Below are 15,277 nucleotides of genomic sequence, written 5' to 3' on the forward strand. Positions count from 1 at the left end.
AATGCATTTCCATTTGACTTCAGGGGAATTGTGGTGCTGAAACTATCATGGAAATTTGTCCTGCTGAGTTTAACTCAGTTTAATGGGTTTCTTTTTTACTAGAGCAGTTGATTTCTCTTATTTTCTGGGGCAAGATGAGAAGGTACTTTTTCATTGTACATGTGACCAAAGTTATACGATGTACATCTTTGCTGATTCTTGTGGTGGTTCACATATAGTAACTGCAAAATATAGTTTAACTTACCTTTGCGATTTGCCCCTTTTGAAAATTCTTTGATATTGATGGCCTGAGAAGCTAAAGCTGTCAGGCTTTTCAAGTCTTTTATTGATGAGAATTTTTCTTAAGTCATTGTGAAAATATATATCTGGTTATGTTCAAGGTATGTCTTAAATTGTGATGAAATTATGATGAAATAAAATTTTATGCTTTGTTTTTAAATATTCCAAGCGTCTTTGAAAATATAATGAGTATTCACCAAGATCGGGTATAAACCACTGTGAGATTGTAGGCCATATGAGACACGGCTTGATTCTGCCTAGCTGGCTCATTAATGAAAGAGGGTGTAGGAGTGGGATGAGGATTTGATGTGTTTGTTACTGGTTCTTTTTGGATAGTTTTGCACTTCACCATCTCTCTGTTTTGACAGTCAAATAAAAGAGGGTAAAAGCAGGCTACTATGTTTTCATGTATTTTAGAAGAGTGGTTGAAAGAATTGTGGGTCTTGAAGAAATGCAAAAATTGGGAAGGACTACAGATATTTGGGAATAGAGTCAGAGTACGTAGCTCATGAGTGCTTGATTTGGTCAGCGTGATCTGCTGGGTTGCGAGTTAACATGCAGTCAGCTCAGAGGCGCTGAACAAATTATCAACAAAGTAATGATCAAGAAATCCAAGAAAGAAAAGAGTGCTGAAATAACTTGAGGAATAATTTTGAATCACAACAAAAGATGAAAATTTACAAACCAAATACAATTCTTGCAATTCCCTATTTTTCTTTATACAAGGAGAAACTAAGGGGAAGGAATATACTCTGATATAGTTGATAAACCAGAGAGAGTAAAAACATACCTGTGCGCTTTGAGCCAGGTACAGCTTACTGCGCTATGGTAAGAGTTTTGTGCAGTGCTATGCCGTGGGATGGCTGGGGTTGGCAGGCACCTCTGGAGCTCATCAGTCCCACCCCCTGCCCAGAGCAGGGTCAATTAGAGCAGGTTGTCAGGTTAAAAGCCTGAATCCAATCTTCCCTTTTGTGATTTGAATGTTGAAGCATCTCTGAGCCATTCAAGATGTGTAAAGAAACTGAATGGTCCCCCTTCCTGCTCTCCTAACCAGTGTACAATTATTCTTAAATATTCTACCCTTTAGTAAATCTTTAGCAACATAATAGCTTACTGGGCTGCTGAAGCAAATCTAAATTCTGTTGAAGGAAGAAATTTATTGAAATTGATGTGGTAACAGTTTTTTTTTCATGTGCATAAATAAACCCAGTAAATAGCTGTGTAAGTAATTTCTTAATAGAAGACAGAAGTATTAGGGGCTGTCTCATGAGAGGCTGAACTAGTAACTAGCTATACAGCCAAAGGGAAGCTCTTTGATCTGATGAATTTAGGAATGAAGGTCTTGGATTAGAATGCTGGAACTGTGTGTGAGGAGAAAGTGAGAAATACCACTAAAAAAGGAAAGATTGAGAAAACAGAATAACAAGCTTAGGGCACACAGGCTTGTGAAAAAGCTGTAAAAGATAGAGCCTTTTTATGTCTAGTTGGTTGGAAAGATCTCAAAGCTGTGAACAAAGGAAACATCTCTTATTTGATTCCCTCTGCTCAGGAAAGCAGGACTTGTCTCAGGGTAGGTTAATAGAGTTAGTTGGCAGCGGGCTCAGGTCAAATGGAGGAATGGGGTAGTGCTCCTTCTTAAGCCGTATAGCAGTATCCTGATTGTTACGTTACAGAGCTACAATCTTGCATTTCTGTACAATGCAGTGCAGTACTGAGTATCTGCTTATGCCCGTAGAATCCATTGCTCCTAGGTTTTTTTTTGGCTACTGTGTTTTGTTTGAGCTTGTATATTCGGTATTGCAAAAACTAACTCTGTGCGGCATATTTTACATAGTGATTCTTGACAGTTGCAGCTGGTGTTTATTATATATTATTTTGTTGATGGTACCAAGTTAAATTCTGTGTTTCCCAAGAACCAGTCTGTCAACATCTTTCTTAACCCAGTGCCAGAGTAAGTAGGAAACCTTACTCACAATGAGCATGTTGGATAAAGCCAAGAGCAGAAAGCTCACATTTCTTTCACATTTTTTTTTTTGATTACATATGTCAGACTCCAGCTTTTCTTTATTACTTTAATAAAAAAATTAAATTGTATCATGGGCAAATAATTTCTAATGAACTTGTGGCACTCTGTGTTGCCATGACATAGTACATAATGAATGCAGATATGTCTCTTTTTTTTCCTTACATTGGTGAAGCTGTCATCCAAAACATTGGCAGTAGTATTAAAATAACAATAATTATCTTGTGGCAGACAAGGGTGCAGATATCTGTCATACCTCCACCTGCTGCTGAGAAAGCTTTTTGGCAGGATAAAATAGTCATTGCTGTCCTCGTTAGGGCAACGTATGATTCTGGAGTGCTCCTTCTTTGTGGGTAAGATGACACTTTACCTGGAACAGCAGGTGACTTCAGTTCACTTGTGTTCCTGTATTTATTTTGCATATCATTTCTCACCTTATGCTAGGTTTAAAAACAATGCATCAAGAATTGGGAAGGTTTTACAGTCTTTGCAGCTTTACAATTAGACATTATCTAAAAACTTTGCTATGTGTCAATAACTTAATTTTCACCTCCATTCATTATACCTCAGCAGTGGCAGCTGGATTTGATACTATCCTAGTGCTGAACCCATTTGCCAAGTGAAAATGCCTGCCCCGAGGGTTTGATTCTTAATAGGTTCTTAAATTATGGGGAGAATGAACGAGTATTCTCATCTATTTTGACATCCAGAAGAGCACAACCATAAGAGCTTAATCCAAGAATTTCTAACTTAGTTTGAGCTAAAAATAATCTCCGAGAAAGATATTTGATTGCTTCTCAGGGACAGAGTAAATAAGAAACCTGACCGATAATGAGCATGCTAGATGCAGCAAGTAGAAAATTTCTTACATCCTTCACCACTCTACCCCTATATTTAATTATGCTCACTGGTAAAGATCTACGTCTTATTTCTAATCTTTGTATGTGTGTATATATATGCACATGTGTATATATGTCTTCAGTTTATAAATGCTCAGCATTGTTGTGCTTTTTTTTTTGTCTGATGAAAGAAGAACCTGGGGGTTCACTGGGCTTTTCAGTTGTCAGAGAACTCTAGGAATCCACTACGTGAATGTCCATACATACGGCTTATCCATTACATAGGGATATGTAATGAAGAGAGGAAGGAAGGAAGGGAACAAGGATATTCTGACCCTTTTCTAGGACTTCTGGCACTGGGGGTAAAATTTACGGCTATGTAACAGTATGGCATAGGAGTTAGGATATTTAAAAAACATTTTATGAGGCATATTGATAATATCAATAGTCTTTTTAGAATACCCAATGACTACAAAATTACCAGCATACCAGTCCCTTTCCTTGGTTACTTGATAGCTGCCTGGCTGCGTACTGTCAGTCATCTTTTCACAGAATATGCCTTGTGTTCAGTTTTTGATTATAAGTAACCTCTTCAGATAAATGGGACAGTGCAGTCAGTAGGCATATTAGCGTTTCAAATACTGCTATGAATCTGTGGATGTTTATCAAGCAGAAGGATACAACTTTGAACACTTTTGCTTTTATAACCTTGCATCTTCTTAGACGTGTGACCTTTGGAGAAGACTAGTGAAGTAATTAGAAACCCTTACCAGTTGCTTAGTTACCTTCTCTCTGGAGTTTAGACTTAAGTAAACAGTAATAATAAAATCATCTGTACAAGTCTGTGTATAGTAAGTAGACACCCACTCTGAATTGAGTATACCCAAAGGAACTGTCCTTTGCTGTGGTGTTCTCTTTGTCAGCATGAGTACCTTGTGGACAAATACTCCTTAGACACCTTGTCCTCCTGCTCTTTACTTTCTGGTGCAATTCATTTTTGGAAGATGGGGGAAATTGGATATGTACATGGTATCCTTCTTCAATTGCTAGGGAAAAGTGCCGTATGGCTTCATGAAATGATGCCTTACTGCTTTGCGCTACGTTCTCTTTGAATTGCAAATCTACTTTTTCTCTGTAGTCTCTTGTCCAGTTGCTTATGGCCGAACCCACAGCACTCCAGAGGCTTTCATCCCGCCAGTGATTTTTGCATTGAGGGTGATCACTGGAGTTGTCCTTTATTACTTGTGCCGTTTCTATAAAGAGCCATCTCCGTCGCCGCCTCCTTTAGAGCCATACGGCTTCCATGGTAAAGGAAGTGCGTATGTCTGTGTGGCTGATGGGGAAACGTGGGGAGATTGTGTAAAGGCTTCTTTCTTACTGAGAACATGCGATGACAGGTGGGACCTGAAGATGGAGGGAGCCTCTCCTTCCAAAGTGATCAAAACCCCTTTTTGTTCCTTGCCCATGCTCAGATGATGCCGCTTGAGGATATTTACCCCAGGGTTTGGCCATGGGGAGCCTTACTGAAGTTACGTTGTGTATATGTGCATTACATTTACACATGGAATATGGAGACCGTGATGTATCCTACTCGTGCACCCAAAGCTTAAAAGAATTAGAAACTACTTTTTATGGAAGGAAATGGCTGTCATACTGCCAGGTTAGGTCTGGCTCTTCTTTCTTTTCCTCTGATTCAAATAAGAGACCATACTGGTCTATATGGTTGCAGGGTATATTCTGTCTTGGTTCACAGAATTAAAAAAACCTAATTTTCAGTATTAGTACTGTATTTAAATTTGCATGTGCAGATTGGCTCTGTAGGCCCGACTAAATGAGCACTGTCTATTTAGGTAGTGTTGAATGAAAATAATCCTCGCAATTCAGACCCAACATATCAGTCACATTGAAAAAACTGTGGATAATTTTATCTATGCCATACATACGAAAGAGACTTGAAGCACAGATGGCAAAATCCACACCTACCCACAGTTCAGGGCAAACCTCTGTGGCTGGAGGAAAAACTCTTTTGTGCTGAGTGAATGGAATAGCTGAGCGATCTGGAAAAACATCAAATGCAGGGAGATAGCCTACAAACTGCAGATAGCTAAGAACACACCTCTGCAACTCTTGTTTAGTTCTCAACTTCTCTTTGTCACGTGGCACACGCATGTCTTTCCTACCCAGTAGAGCACAGTGCAGAGTTTGCAAAATAAGTGTTCACCTATGCTTGGATATCTGCTTTATAGGAGGAGAAATGTAGTTTCTTTTTAGCCACATTGAAAATTTCTACACCATACTTGCTGCTGAAATACTACATCCAGGTACAGTGCTAGATACAAGTTTTACAGGTGCTTCACTAGGCTGACTTATTAAACTGCATTATCTCCATAAATCCATTATCCTAAATTCAGGCAAAAGTGAAGCAATCCTCAACTTTGCTCTTATCCAGGCAGAAATGCATGTATGCATACATTTATGCACGCACACACACAAAATCCTCACGCGTAGAATTTATATTAAATATGAAATAGCAAATGTATATATTTATACCTTCTAAAATCTGTTTCTTAAAGTGTGGCATCTGTAGACTTGGCAATGATTTTACTGGAGCTAGATCCAAAATCTCTTTATTTTATGAAAGCCTTTCTTTTTACTTCACTGGTAGTTGATTAGGCAGTATTTGTGTATATTGCCTAGTATTTACGCATAGAGATATATATATAAAATCAGGGACATAGTGTTGTTCTGTACTGGCATTTGATGATCACCAGAAAAATTAGTATTACAGAAATTCTCAAAAGGCTTTAATTTCCAGCTTCAGGGGAATGACAGAATCTCCGATCACCTGCTACAAGGCTAGGAGCAGTGATCAGCTCTCCGCAAGCTGGGAGGGTGGTTAGAAGGCAGGTCTACCATAAGGGCAACTGTACAGTCCGTGCAGACCAGAAACTAAAAACAGGTCATAAGAATTTTCGAAATGGCTGAGTTGTAGAAATGTCTGGTAGCTTTTATTGGCAGATGTTTAATATTGGGAGAATCAAATTATTTATGAAATTGTTGCCCCAGTTGCGCTGCGTGATTTTAAAGGATGTAAATACCCTTTCTGCAGTGACTGGTTGAACTCCTGAGGATAATAAAAGTTTTAGGTGGCCTACAACGTTTTCGACGTGAAATGGATTGCTAGCACAGCTAAGCTGAGTCTCAAAGATAAACAGCATTTCCCCTTCATGCTCTTTAAGAAGAGGTTAGACCATGTGATAACACAGTATATTTTTTAATATAATAATTGAGAAATCATCTTTCAGTGATTATTTGGACTATTACTTGAATTCTCTTTAGTTTGTAATTTGGTTTTGGTTTTTTTTTTTTTTTTCATGGTGAGAAAAAGGAGTAGCTGTAATGGTAATGATGCTGATTTGCATTCTGGCAGTTGGAGGTGGATTACGGAACATGTGTGAAGAACAGCATGCCCACTTCGTTCCTTTTAAAGTGCGTCCTAAAGTGACTCTATTCCCTCTTCACCCAGCAACAGGCAGGTGTAAATACTCTGAACAGCTGTGATTTTGTACAGTTTGGGGTCCAAGCCCTCCTCAGTAACTAAACCTGGTAACAGATAAGCAACACCACAAACATAAACAAGCAATGTAACTGTCTAATTGGACACATAGCAGCTTAAGATTAGCAGCAGAGCATGAAAAAGAAGCAGGAATCTTCTGTTATTGCATCTTTTGCCTGTGTATTACTGTAATATGCCACAGTGGCTAGTAATTGTTCTTTTTAGAGTAACCCTTTAATGGATTTAAGAGACAGATTTTACAGTCTTTACAGTTCTGGATGTCACCCTAATGAAAAATATGGCTAGAATTATCTCAGCAATATTGCAGAATGGGTAGGAAGGAGCAAATGTTAGCGAACAGCTGCATTCTAATTTTAATGTCTCTTTTTAAAATAATGGGCAGCAGACGTGTGTTTGTGGCACCGTGTGCAGTAGACTGAACAGGCCCTTTGCTGCCGTAGAGATACGGTACCCAGCCAGAGAGATTTGGCTGCTGCCTGCCCCTGCTGGGTCTGGGGTGTGTGCAGGGGCGGCTACTGCTACTCCTGAGACAGCGAAACCTCCCGGGCAATTGCCGTGTGTGTTGTGCCATATGACTTCCCCTGAACGATTCCATATGTGATATTCACTCTGTCACCAACTAATACTAAAATCCTTTCAAATCGTAGGGAAACAGGAATTAGCACGTTTATAGTTTTTATTAAATTAATTACTTTTATCATGTAAATTTTTTCATCCTTAAACTCCAGAGGTTTCATTAGTGGGTTTATTCAGAGATTCAATCCTGTATCCATCATAAAACTGATTTGCTCAGCTTTGCTGAAAAAGCTCACGTTACTCCTGGGCTTAGAGCTCATATTGCTCTCATTGGCCTGCAGCTCATTTTAATGCTAAGTTGCAGTTCCTTGCAAAGTAATAGTTTTAACACTACCTCTTCACTCCAGCGGTGAAAACAGCCTGTAGAGATTTTAACATTTCTTTTTCTGTGGGCTATTAGGAGCCATTAGTGCTGAAAGATCTTGACAGAGCCTGCAGAGATAAAGATTCTGTGAATAAAAATGCATAGGATCATAGGATAATTCAGGTTGGAAGGGACCTCAGGAGGTCTCTAGCCCGGGCTCTTGCTCAAAGCAGAGTCAGCTGTGAGATCAGAATAGGTTACTCAGAATTTAAGCCAGTCAGGTCTTGAAAACTTCCAAGGATGGAGACTCCGCAACCTCTCTGGGCAAACTGTTCCACTATTCCCATGGTGGAAAACTCATTTCTCTTAGAAACATATCTCATGGTAAGATTCTTATCAACCAAGAAAATACAGAATGAAAATAAAGTAGAGTAAACCGGCTCTTGGAAGGTAACACAATTGCATGTAGGAATTAGGAGTATTATCTTTTATTGGTAAGTATCGTAGCTGCCAGAGGATTGGATGAGGAACTGAAGCTTGTTTTGATGGCAGCTTTGCAAATGTGAGAATATAGTTTCTACCTCAAGAATATTAACACAAATGCTAGTGGTTTATAATGACTTTTCTCACAGTTCTCTTTGTTGCATTTATCTCTGTAGCTCTGCCGAAGTTTTTAAAATGTTTTCCATGAATAAGCTAAGCAATGTTTTCAATGAATAAGGTATGTAATCTTGATAGAAGAGATTTTTTTTACAGTGAGAACAATCAATCACTGGAACAACCTCCCCAGGGTTGTGGTAGCGTCCCTATCGCAGGAGTTTTTCAAGATGCAGTCGGGCAGGGTGCTAGACAATCTCATCTAGCTCTCCTTCCCATGCAAGGTTGGACCAGATGATTTTTTGAGGTCCCTTCCAACCTGGACTGTTCTATGGTTCTGTGGGGTTCTTTACACTGCTGAAAGTAATAAAAAACTAAATAACCCACATAATCAAAAAAGGCCAAGTAATCTGAGATACAACAATGAATAAAAAAGGTGGGAGAATAGAGCAGTATTTGACAAGAAGGTTAGGTTTTTAATATTGCATTTTAGCTGTATCATATGTTAACAAAATTGGGAAGTAATTAAACTGCTACTGACAGTCTTGTTTTATTCCATATGGTGTCATCACATTTCAGGGACTACTTTAATGAACTTGAACTGTGACGGTAAAATAGGTTCCAGGATGTAACTGACATACTACCAAGTACACGAAACCCCTTTCCCTCTCCACTGCCCCCAAACAACTGTCTCTGTGAGCTGCTAAGAGAAAGTTCATACATTTTTGCAGATTGTTTTCGTATGCATGACTAATTTTTTCTGAATCCTTAATTCTGTTGTACCACCTTTGCTGCATATGAGAGCAGATTGACTCGAGCGGAGTAATTACCAAGAGCTTCATTACAAACCCTTGTTGGTACTGTGTTACTGTATTCCATTTGCCAGAAAGATAGCAGGAGGATAATTAAGAAGGGAAGCCTCTTGCAGTGGCTATTTTACAGCAGTCAATTGATATGAGGAAAGCTGTTACCAGTCACCCTTGTGTAGCTTACCCCAGATCTCTTTTGAGGTAGTATATAGCAGAGTTTGTCACCGGGGATGTATTTGTAACTTTATTATCTGTTTATTTTTTACAAAATGTTACAAAACAAGTAGCTGAGTGTCTAAATCTGCAGTCTTACTTCAGGCTGACTGCTTCTTACGCAGAAAAGCAGTCCCTTTGGCTGGAATGGGTCAACTCATGTAAAGAGGAGTGAGTGTGGCAAGAGCCATGCTAAAGGTAAATTTGCTTTATTACGTTGAAGATAATTCACCATAGAGATCTGAGTGAGATTAGTCTTTAGTTCTGTGATGGAAATATTACAGAATTTTAGTATTACTGCTACTGGTAGGGAATTGCAACAAGTAGTTACAAATATAAGACAGAATTAAGGATAAATCCATGAATTAGAAGACTGTTTTGCTGTGTCTGCTAGGTGCAAATTAATTGAACAGTTGGACTTTTCCTCCTTAGGAAATTAATTTTGTGATAAAAAGAGGAAAAAAATGTTAAATTACTAATACCAGCTTGAAAATTGACAGTTTGTGGAGATGGAACCAACTGAATCTCGGTACTTTTCATAGCTACTTGCTTAAAAGCCATTCACTTACACAAAGTAACAAATTTTTGATTGAGGGAGAGACTAGCAGGTGCTTACAGTGATAGATTTCCTTTTCTGGTTTCCTTATGAGTTGTTAGAATTTGTCATCAAAATGAAGGATTGTGTCTATTAAAGCTGCATACAGGGAATGTGTTACAGAAGAGACTGAGGTGACAACTGTATGTCAGGTAATACAGTTACACTGATCTTATTTTTATGGGTGTGAGTGCAAATATCCAGGGCTTATGTAATGCAAAATGGATATTTATAGGGTGGTATAAATATAAATGGATTGTATATGGGTTGTGGTACTGCTTTCAGAAGAATGTCTTTTGGAAATTGTCAGGTTGTAGCACACTTAGAACCAAGCTTTAGATTGGAGACATAAGTTTAGTTTTTAGGATTTAGGCATAATCATGTTTCTGAGTTCCAAAAGTGAACTAGCAGTAACCAAAGCTTGAAAGCTGTATAAAGTCTTTGGCAACTTGAAAAGTCCAAATAATTTCATTCTCAATGCTTGAGGCTGTAGTACAACTCATTCAACAGTATGTTTCATCTGTGACAAAGTTATACTGAAAAGTTGACAAAATTGATGAGTACATTTTTTAATAAAATGAATTATACTCTATATTTTCTTCGGGATTTTGAGATAGAAATACTGCCTCAAAAACACATCAAGTATCTTTGGCAGATCATGATCTGCTACCAAGACCTACAGCAAGGTAAAGAAGTACTCGGTGGTTTCGCTATTAAAATCATAATAGTAAATTCTCTTTACTGACAACTTAATGCTATACTTCTAATTATTCTTGCATTCCAAGTGCCATTGCTCTAAGAAAAATCCTGTTGAAAGTTTGAGCTGTAGTTGAACTAAAAGTTGATTGTTGCCGGGACATCAGAGAGATGCCTTCATCTTGCCTTTTTTGAATTAGTCTATTATTCTTTAAACTACACTGCATTCTGAAAGATTTGAGAAAGCTTATTGTTTCTGAAAATTAAATTACGGTTTTCCATTATGTTTTAAAATGTTTCAACTAAGTTGAGTCCGTTCCTCTTTCTTTTTAGAAGTAATATATTACATCAAACTGAGGGAGATGTCAGGTTCATGCATTCTTCAGTAGGTCTTTTCTGTTGCCTGTCAAACCTGTAGCGATCAATTATTTTACATTATGGATCAATTATATCTCTCTTGATGCAGTAGGTATTTAGTGGGAAGCTCTTATACTAACTGACATAGAAATGGCTGTAAAATAAGTACACAATATTTAATAGGTGCTGGAGGTGTAGGTAAGTGGTACTGGTGGCGTATGATACGTGGAGATCTGTTCATCATGGGTGTCGCTGGAGAGAGAGTACCCTCATGTTTTAGCAAGAAGATACCACTGTTCTGGAATATGAGGGCATTAAGTGCACCACCAGTTGCTCCAGAATGTCTGAATCGCTGACAGCGGTCATGGGGGACCTGGAGATTGAGAAGTATTTATTACACTATAGTGGTTCCAAGCCAGGGGTATCTGTAAAATCTTCACTAGGTTTTCCGTTAAAACTCACTTCTCTATAACTCCTCTTTCATTAATTTTTATGGGTACTTCCGAGTTGACTTGAACTTGTTTAGAAGTGGCAGTTGGCTCATCTAATTTAATTGAATGTTATTAATGAAATTGCATTTGCCAGCAACCTTGGCACTAGCACCCTTGATGTGCGGTTGGAAACACTATTTAGTTACAAAGCAGTTGAGTAATTGTTAGCAGATGGAAGTTAGCAGGCTTATATTAAAGTTTTCGCTGTCTAATTGCTTGAAAATAAAGCAAGCTTGAAACAAGCAGGTGCAATTTGTTTATTATGTACTACAGTTAAAATTTCAGATTCATTTTTGGAGGTTTCTTATTTTGTACATTTGTAGTTGGATTTTGTGTGATTTGCAGTCTAGATAGAAATTATTCTTGTGGCAAGTGAGATTGAAAGAAGACACTATGCAGTAGGTTGTTCCAGTGGTTTTGCAGATAAATTGATACACTCAAGAAGACAGGAAACGTGTATTTTTGCACTTAAAAGTACTATGCCATTACTCATGAGTTTTTCATGCCTGTGGATTCCAAAAGCCAGCATATAAAGGAGGTGCTAGGCTTGCTGAATACGGTGACTGAATGCTGATTCAAACCTCAGACTGCATTTCTGTCTGCTACTAATATCCTTGTCATTGTTATTAACATCTTCCTTTTTTTCTTTCTACATTTAGCTATTTCTGGTTAAGTAGGTGAATTGGGATTCTTTCGACACAGTAAAACTCATCTGGGGAGTAAGAGAAGCAGCTCAAGATTGCTGAAGTCATTACTTATCTGCTGGCATAGGCAAAGATGCAAAGTATTTGCTGTTAGGCTTGGGTGGTTGGAGAGTTTACAGAGAGAACTCCAAACCCTTCAGCGGATGTGAGAACCGAATCCAGCCAGTGGTGAGGGCAAGTGCTGGTTCCCTGACCACATTAGAGTTGTGCCAGCAAGGCTCCTCTCAAGTGCTTGGGGAACATTTGCCTGTCTTCTTCAGAAGATGTGTGCAGATAATAGAAGGTATGTTGAGGGAAAGTGGTGATGCTTCACTTTCTTCTCTTTCCCCATGCCCTTGGCATTCAACGATACGTATCAGCACAAGGAAGTTTAATCCGTTATTTCCAACTCACAGTTTTGTGGCTATGTTGGTTTATGCCTGTTGGAAATGATGGAAAAGCTTGTCTTTCAGGGTTGCTTTCAGATGAAATGTCAGCATATTCTTGCATGAAGTATATGTATCATATGTCAACCTGTCACTGGCTCAGCAAATGGCCTCAGACAAGTCAGCCAAATTTTGTGGACCAGTTCTGTGTTCAAGTTACCTAACGCCTGCAGTTGTCCCAGGTAAATGAGCAGAACTTTTAGTATATGTTTGTGTACTTCATCTAAAAAAATAAAATAATCATTACAGCAGAATTTATCGTGAAGGATTGTGCAGTATAAGTTTCTTAGGTTATGGCAGTGCTAAATATTACAGAAGTAATACATAAAGGTGGTACTGAAAAGTTTTGAGTTTGATCAAAGTAAGTCAGGAGGCTCCAGACAGATCTGTGTGTGGTGATCCATTCAGAGTGAAACAGCAAATCTCTGAAAAGAATCTATTGCAGAACAGGGACCTGCTTGCAAATATGCAATGGAAAATGGAAAGCCCTCTAATTTTCAATTTTACTCATTCTTTTGGGGAGATAAACTTTCCTCCCATCTGTATTACCATTTAATGATCACCTCTTGCTGCGGGATTGCAGAGAATCTATCCTGTGAGTTTCTTCCTCTATCACAGATGATGGGGCAGATTTTTGTTCTTGTGATTGAGTCTTGGGGAAGGACTCCAGGGTAATCATACTGTCACAAGCCTTTTCTGCCTACTTTTTACAACAGGCTCTGTTTAACAAGAATGAAGGCTGTGTTGCAATTTACTACAAAGGAGTTAAACATCTCTTAGGCAGTTTTGCCTACCTGAGAGGAGTACCTCATCTAGCATAGCACTCCGTCGCTAGGAAGGATGCTAGCCTCTACGTTGTCTGTGCTCCTCTGTAGAAGGGCAGCCCCTTTACTGAGGACTTGTCTGTAGGATTATGTGGCTTGTCCACAGTGTGCTTTAGTGTTGCTTGTGTTGGGGAATAAAATGACCAGCTGCTCACCTGCACCACTGCTGCAGCTGCGTCTTCTGACTGAGGCAGAGCAATGCCATTTCAGCTGCCGCCTCTAGATTGAGCTTGATGTGAACATTGCATGTGCTGCCAACCACCAGATGGCCTGATGTCTGAGTTGTTGAAAATAGTAGCATGCTACTGGAATAATTATAGCATCCGTAAACTGAGCTAACAAATGATGAATAACAAAGGAAACACAACTTTTGGAGAAAAAAATGTACATATAGATATCACTTCTTAACTATTTCGTGCTTTAATGTTTCTCTTACTGTATATTTGTCTATAGTAATAGAATTTTATATGAAGAGCTGTTAGGAAAATGGAGTTATGGATATATCAATACTACAACAGACCGGCTATTCTTGTTTGTGTAGAGGAAATCAGAGCCTTGTATCCTGTATTATTTAATAGCAAGTGGAACTCAGTCTCAGAGTAGTATTGATCTGTATGTTTGAACAAAAGCAAGAGTTTTGTTTTTTACTGTGAAGTTCTGGGTATGCATTATGTGCTTCGTAAGCTTCATTGTGCCTGTGTCCTATACAAAACCTAATTATTCTCTGTTAATTATTCTCTGTTACTTTATCTTTTCTTCATGAACCCATTTGTTTGCTTTTAATAAGATTGGGTTTTAAGCTCTGCAGAGCAGGAATAGAGTCTAATTCTGCACAGCACCTAATCTGATGAGACTGTGATCCTTATTTAGGTATTGAGAGACCCTTGGACAGGCTATGAAGTGATGCACTTTGCCTGCTGATTTTTTTTTTAATACCTGCAGTTGAAACCTTTTTACTTCGAGGTCTGGGGAGGAAACAGATGTTTCAAGTTCTATTATGCTACTGACCAGATTTACCAAACATCTGTCCTGGTTTGGTAAAGAGAATGAAGTTCTCTTGATTATCTCTAATGTGAGATCCTAGCAAAACAAACAAAGAGCAACAGACCTCTAGAGGACTCTATGGTGAATCATCAGGAGCAGAAGAGACATGTCTTTCCCTCTCACTCTGAAACATCATCTGATCTACCCTGTCTTCTCATGTATAATCCAGATTTTAAGAACTGGAGAGGAACCGGAGATTTCTTTTCATTCTCTTCTTTAATTCAAGTTTCTATCTTTTGCTCCTTAAGAATTTTTTTATTATTAATATTCTGTGGTGTGTTATCCTTCAGCAGTGGGAGAATTGACAAGTCCTAATGTGTTCTTAACATTTCTTTTTATTTTTCTTTTTTTCCCCAGAGCATGTGTTATCTTGGGTGTCATATTCCTCTTGTCATCTATATGTATTGTGATCAAAGCCATCCACGATCTTGCGAAGAAGGTGCTTCCGGAAGTGGTAAGGTGATTCATGTTCTTTAAAATGTTCTCTTTATTTCCTACACTGCCAGTGAGACTGAGAAAGGCCAGTGTCTCCTTTCAGCAAGCCCCATTGAACTCGGTGAAGCTGTAGCAGGTGCACTTCCTGCCTGCTTGCACATACTGGTCCTAGTCTTCAAGCAGAATTGTTTCCTTAAGTGATGGAGTCTAGTCTTTATGGGTTTTTATAGGCTTGACCCCATTTGTTCTTCTACATTGTTAACTTTGTGGGCCAAATTTTTCTCAGCATAATCACTTGAAGCTTTTATACAGGAGTGTAGGAGTTCACTTAAAGAGAGGAGGTCTCTCTGGGCTAAATGAAACTGGTAGAATTTTATGAGAAGAATGTTTCCACAGTTTACGACTCCAACGGCTTCAGTATTTTATTTTTAATGTGGAAAAAATATATTTTTGGATTGTATTTTTTTGTTTTCCAGCTCTTGCCTCCAA

General features: G+C 38.6%; 1 protein-coding gene across 1 annotated transcript in view; it reads left to right on the forward strand.

Annotated features, from left to right (window-relative positions):
* TMEM163 (transmembrane protein 163) overlaps positions 1-15,277 on the forward strand; it is a 102,641-nt gene that overhangs the window by 64,536 nt on the left and 22,828 nt on the right. Inside the window, exon 5 of the mRNA XM_009895862.1 lies at positions 14,711-14,807. Coding sequence (XP_009894164.1) covers positions 14,711-14,807 — 97 coding nt within the window. The remainder of the gene's footprint in view (positions 1-14,710; positions 14,808-15,277) is intronic.

Source organism: Charadrius vociferus, unplaced genomic scaffold, assembly GCF_000708025.1.
Source record: "Charadrius vociferus isolate BGI_N301 unplaced genomic scaffold, ASM70802v2 scaffold862, whole genome shotgun sequence".
NCBI lineage: Eukaryota > Metazoa > Chordata > Aves > Charadriiformes > Charadriidae > Charadrius > Charadrius vociferus.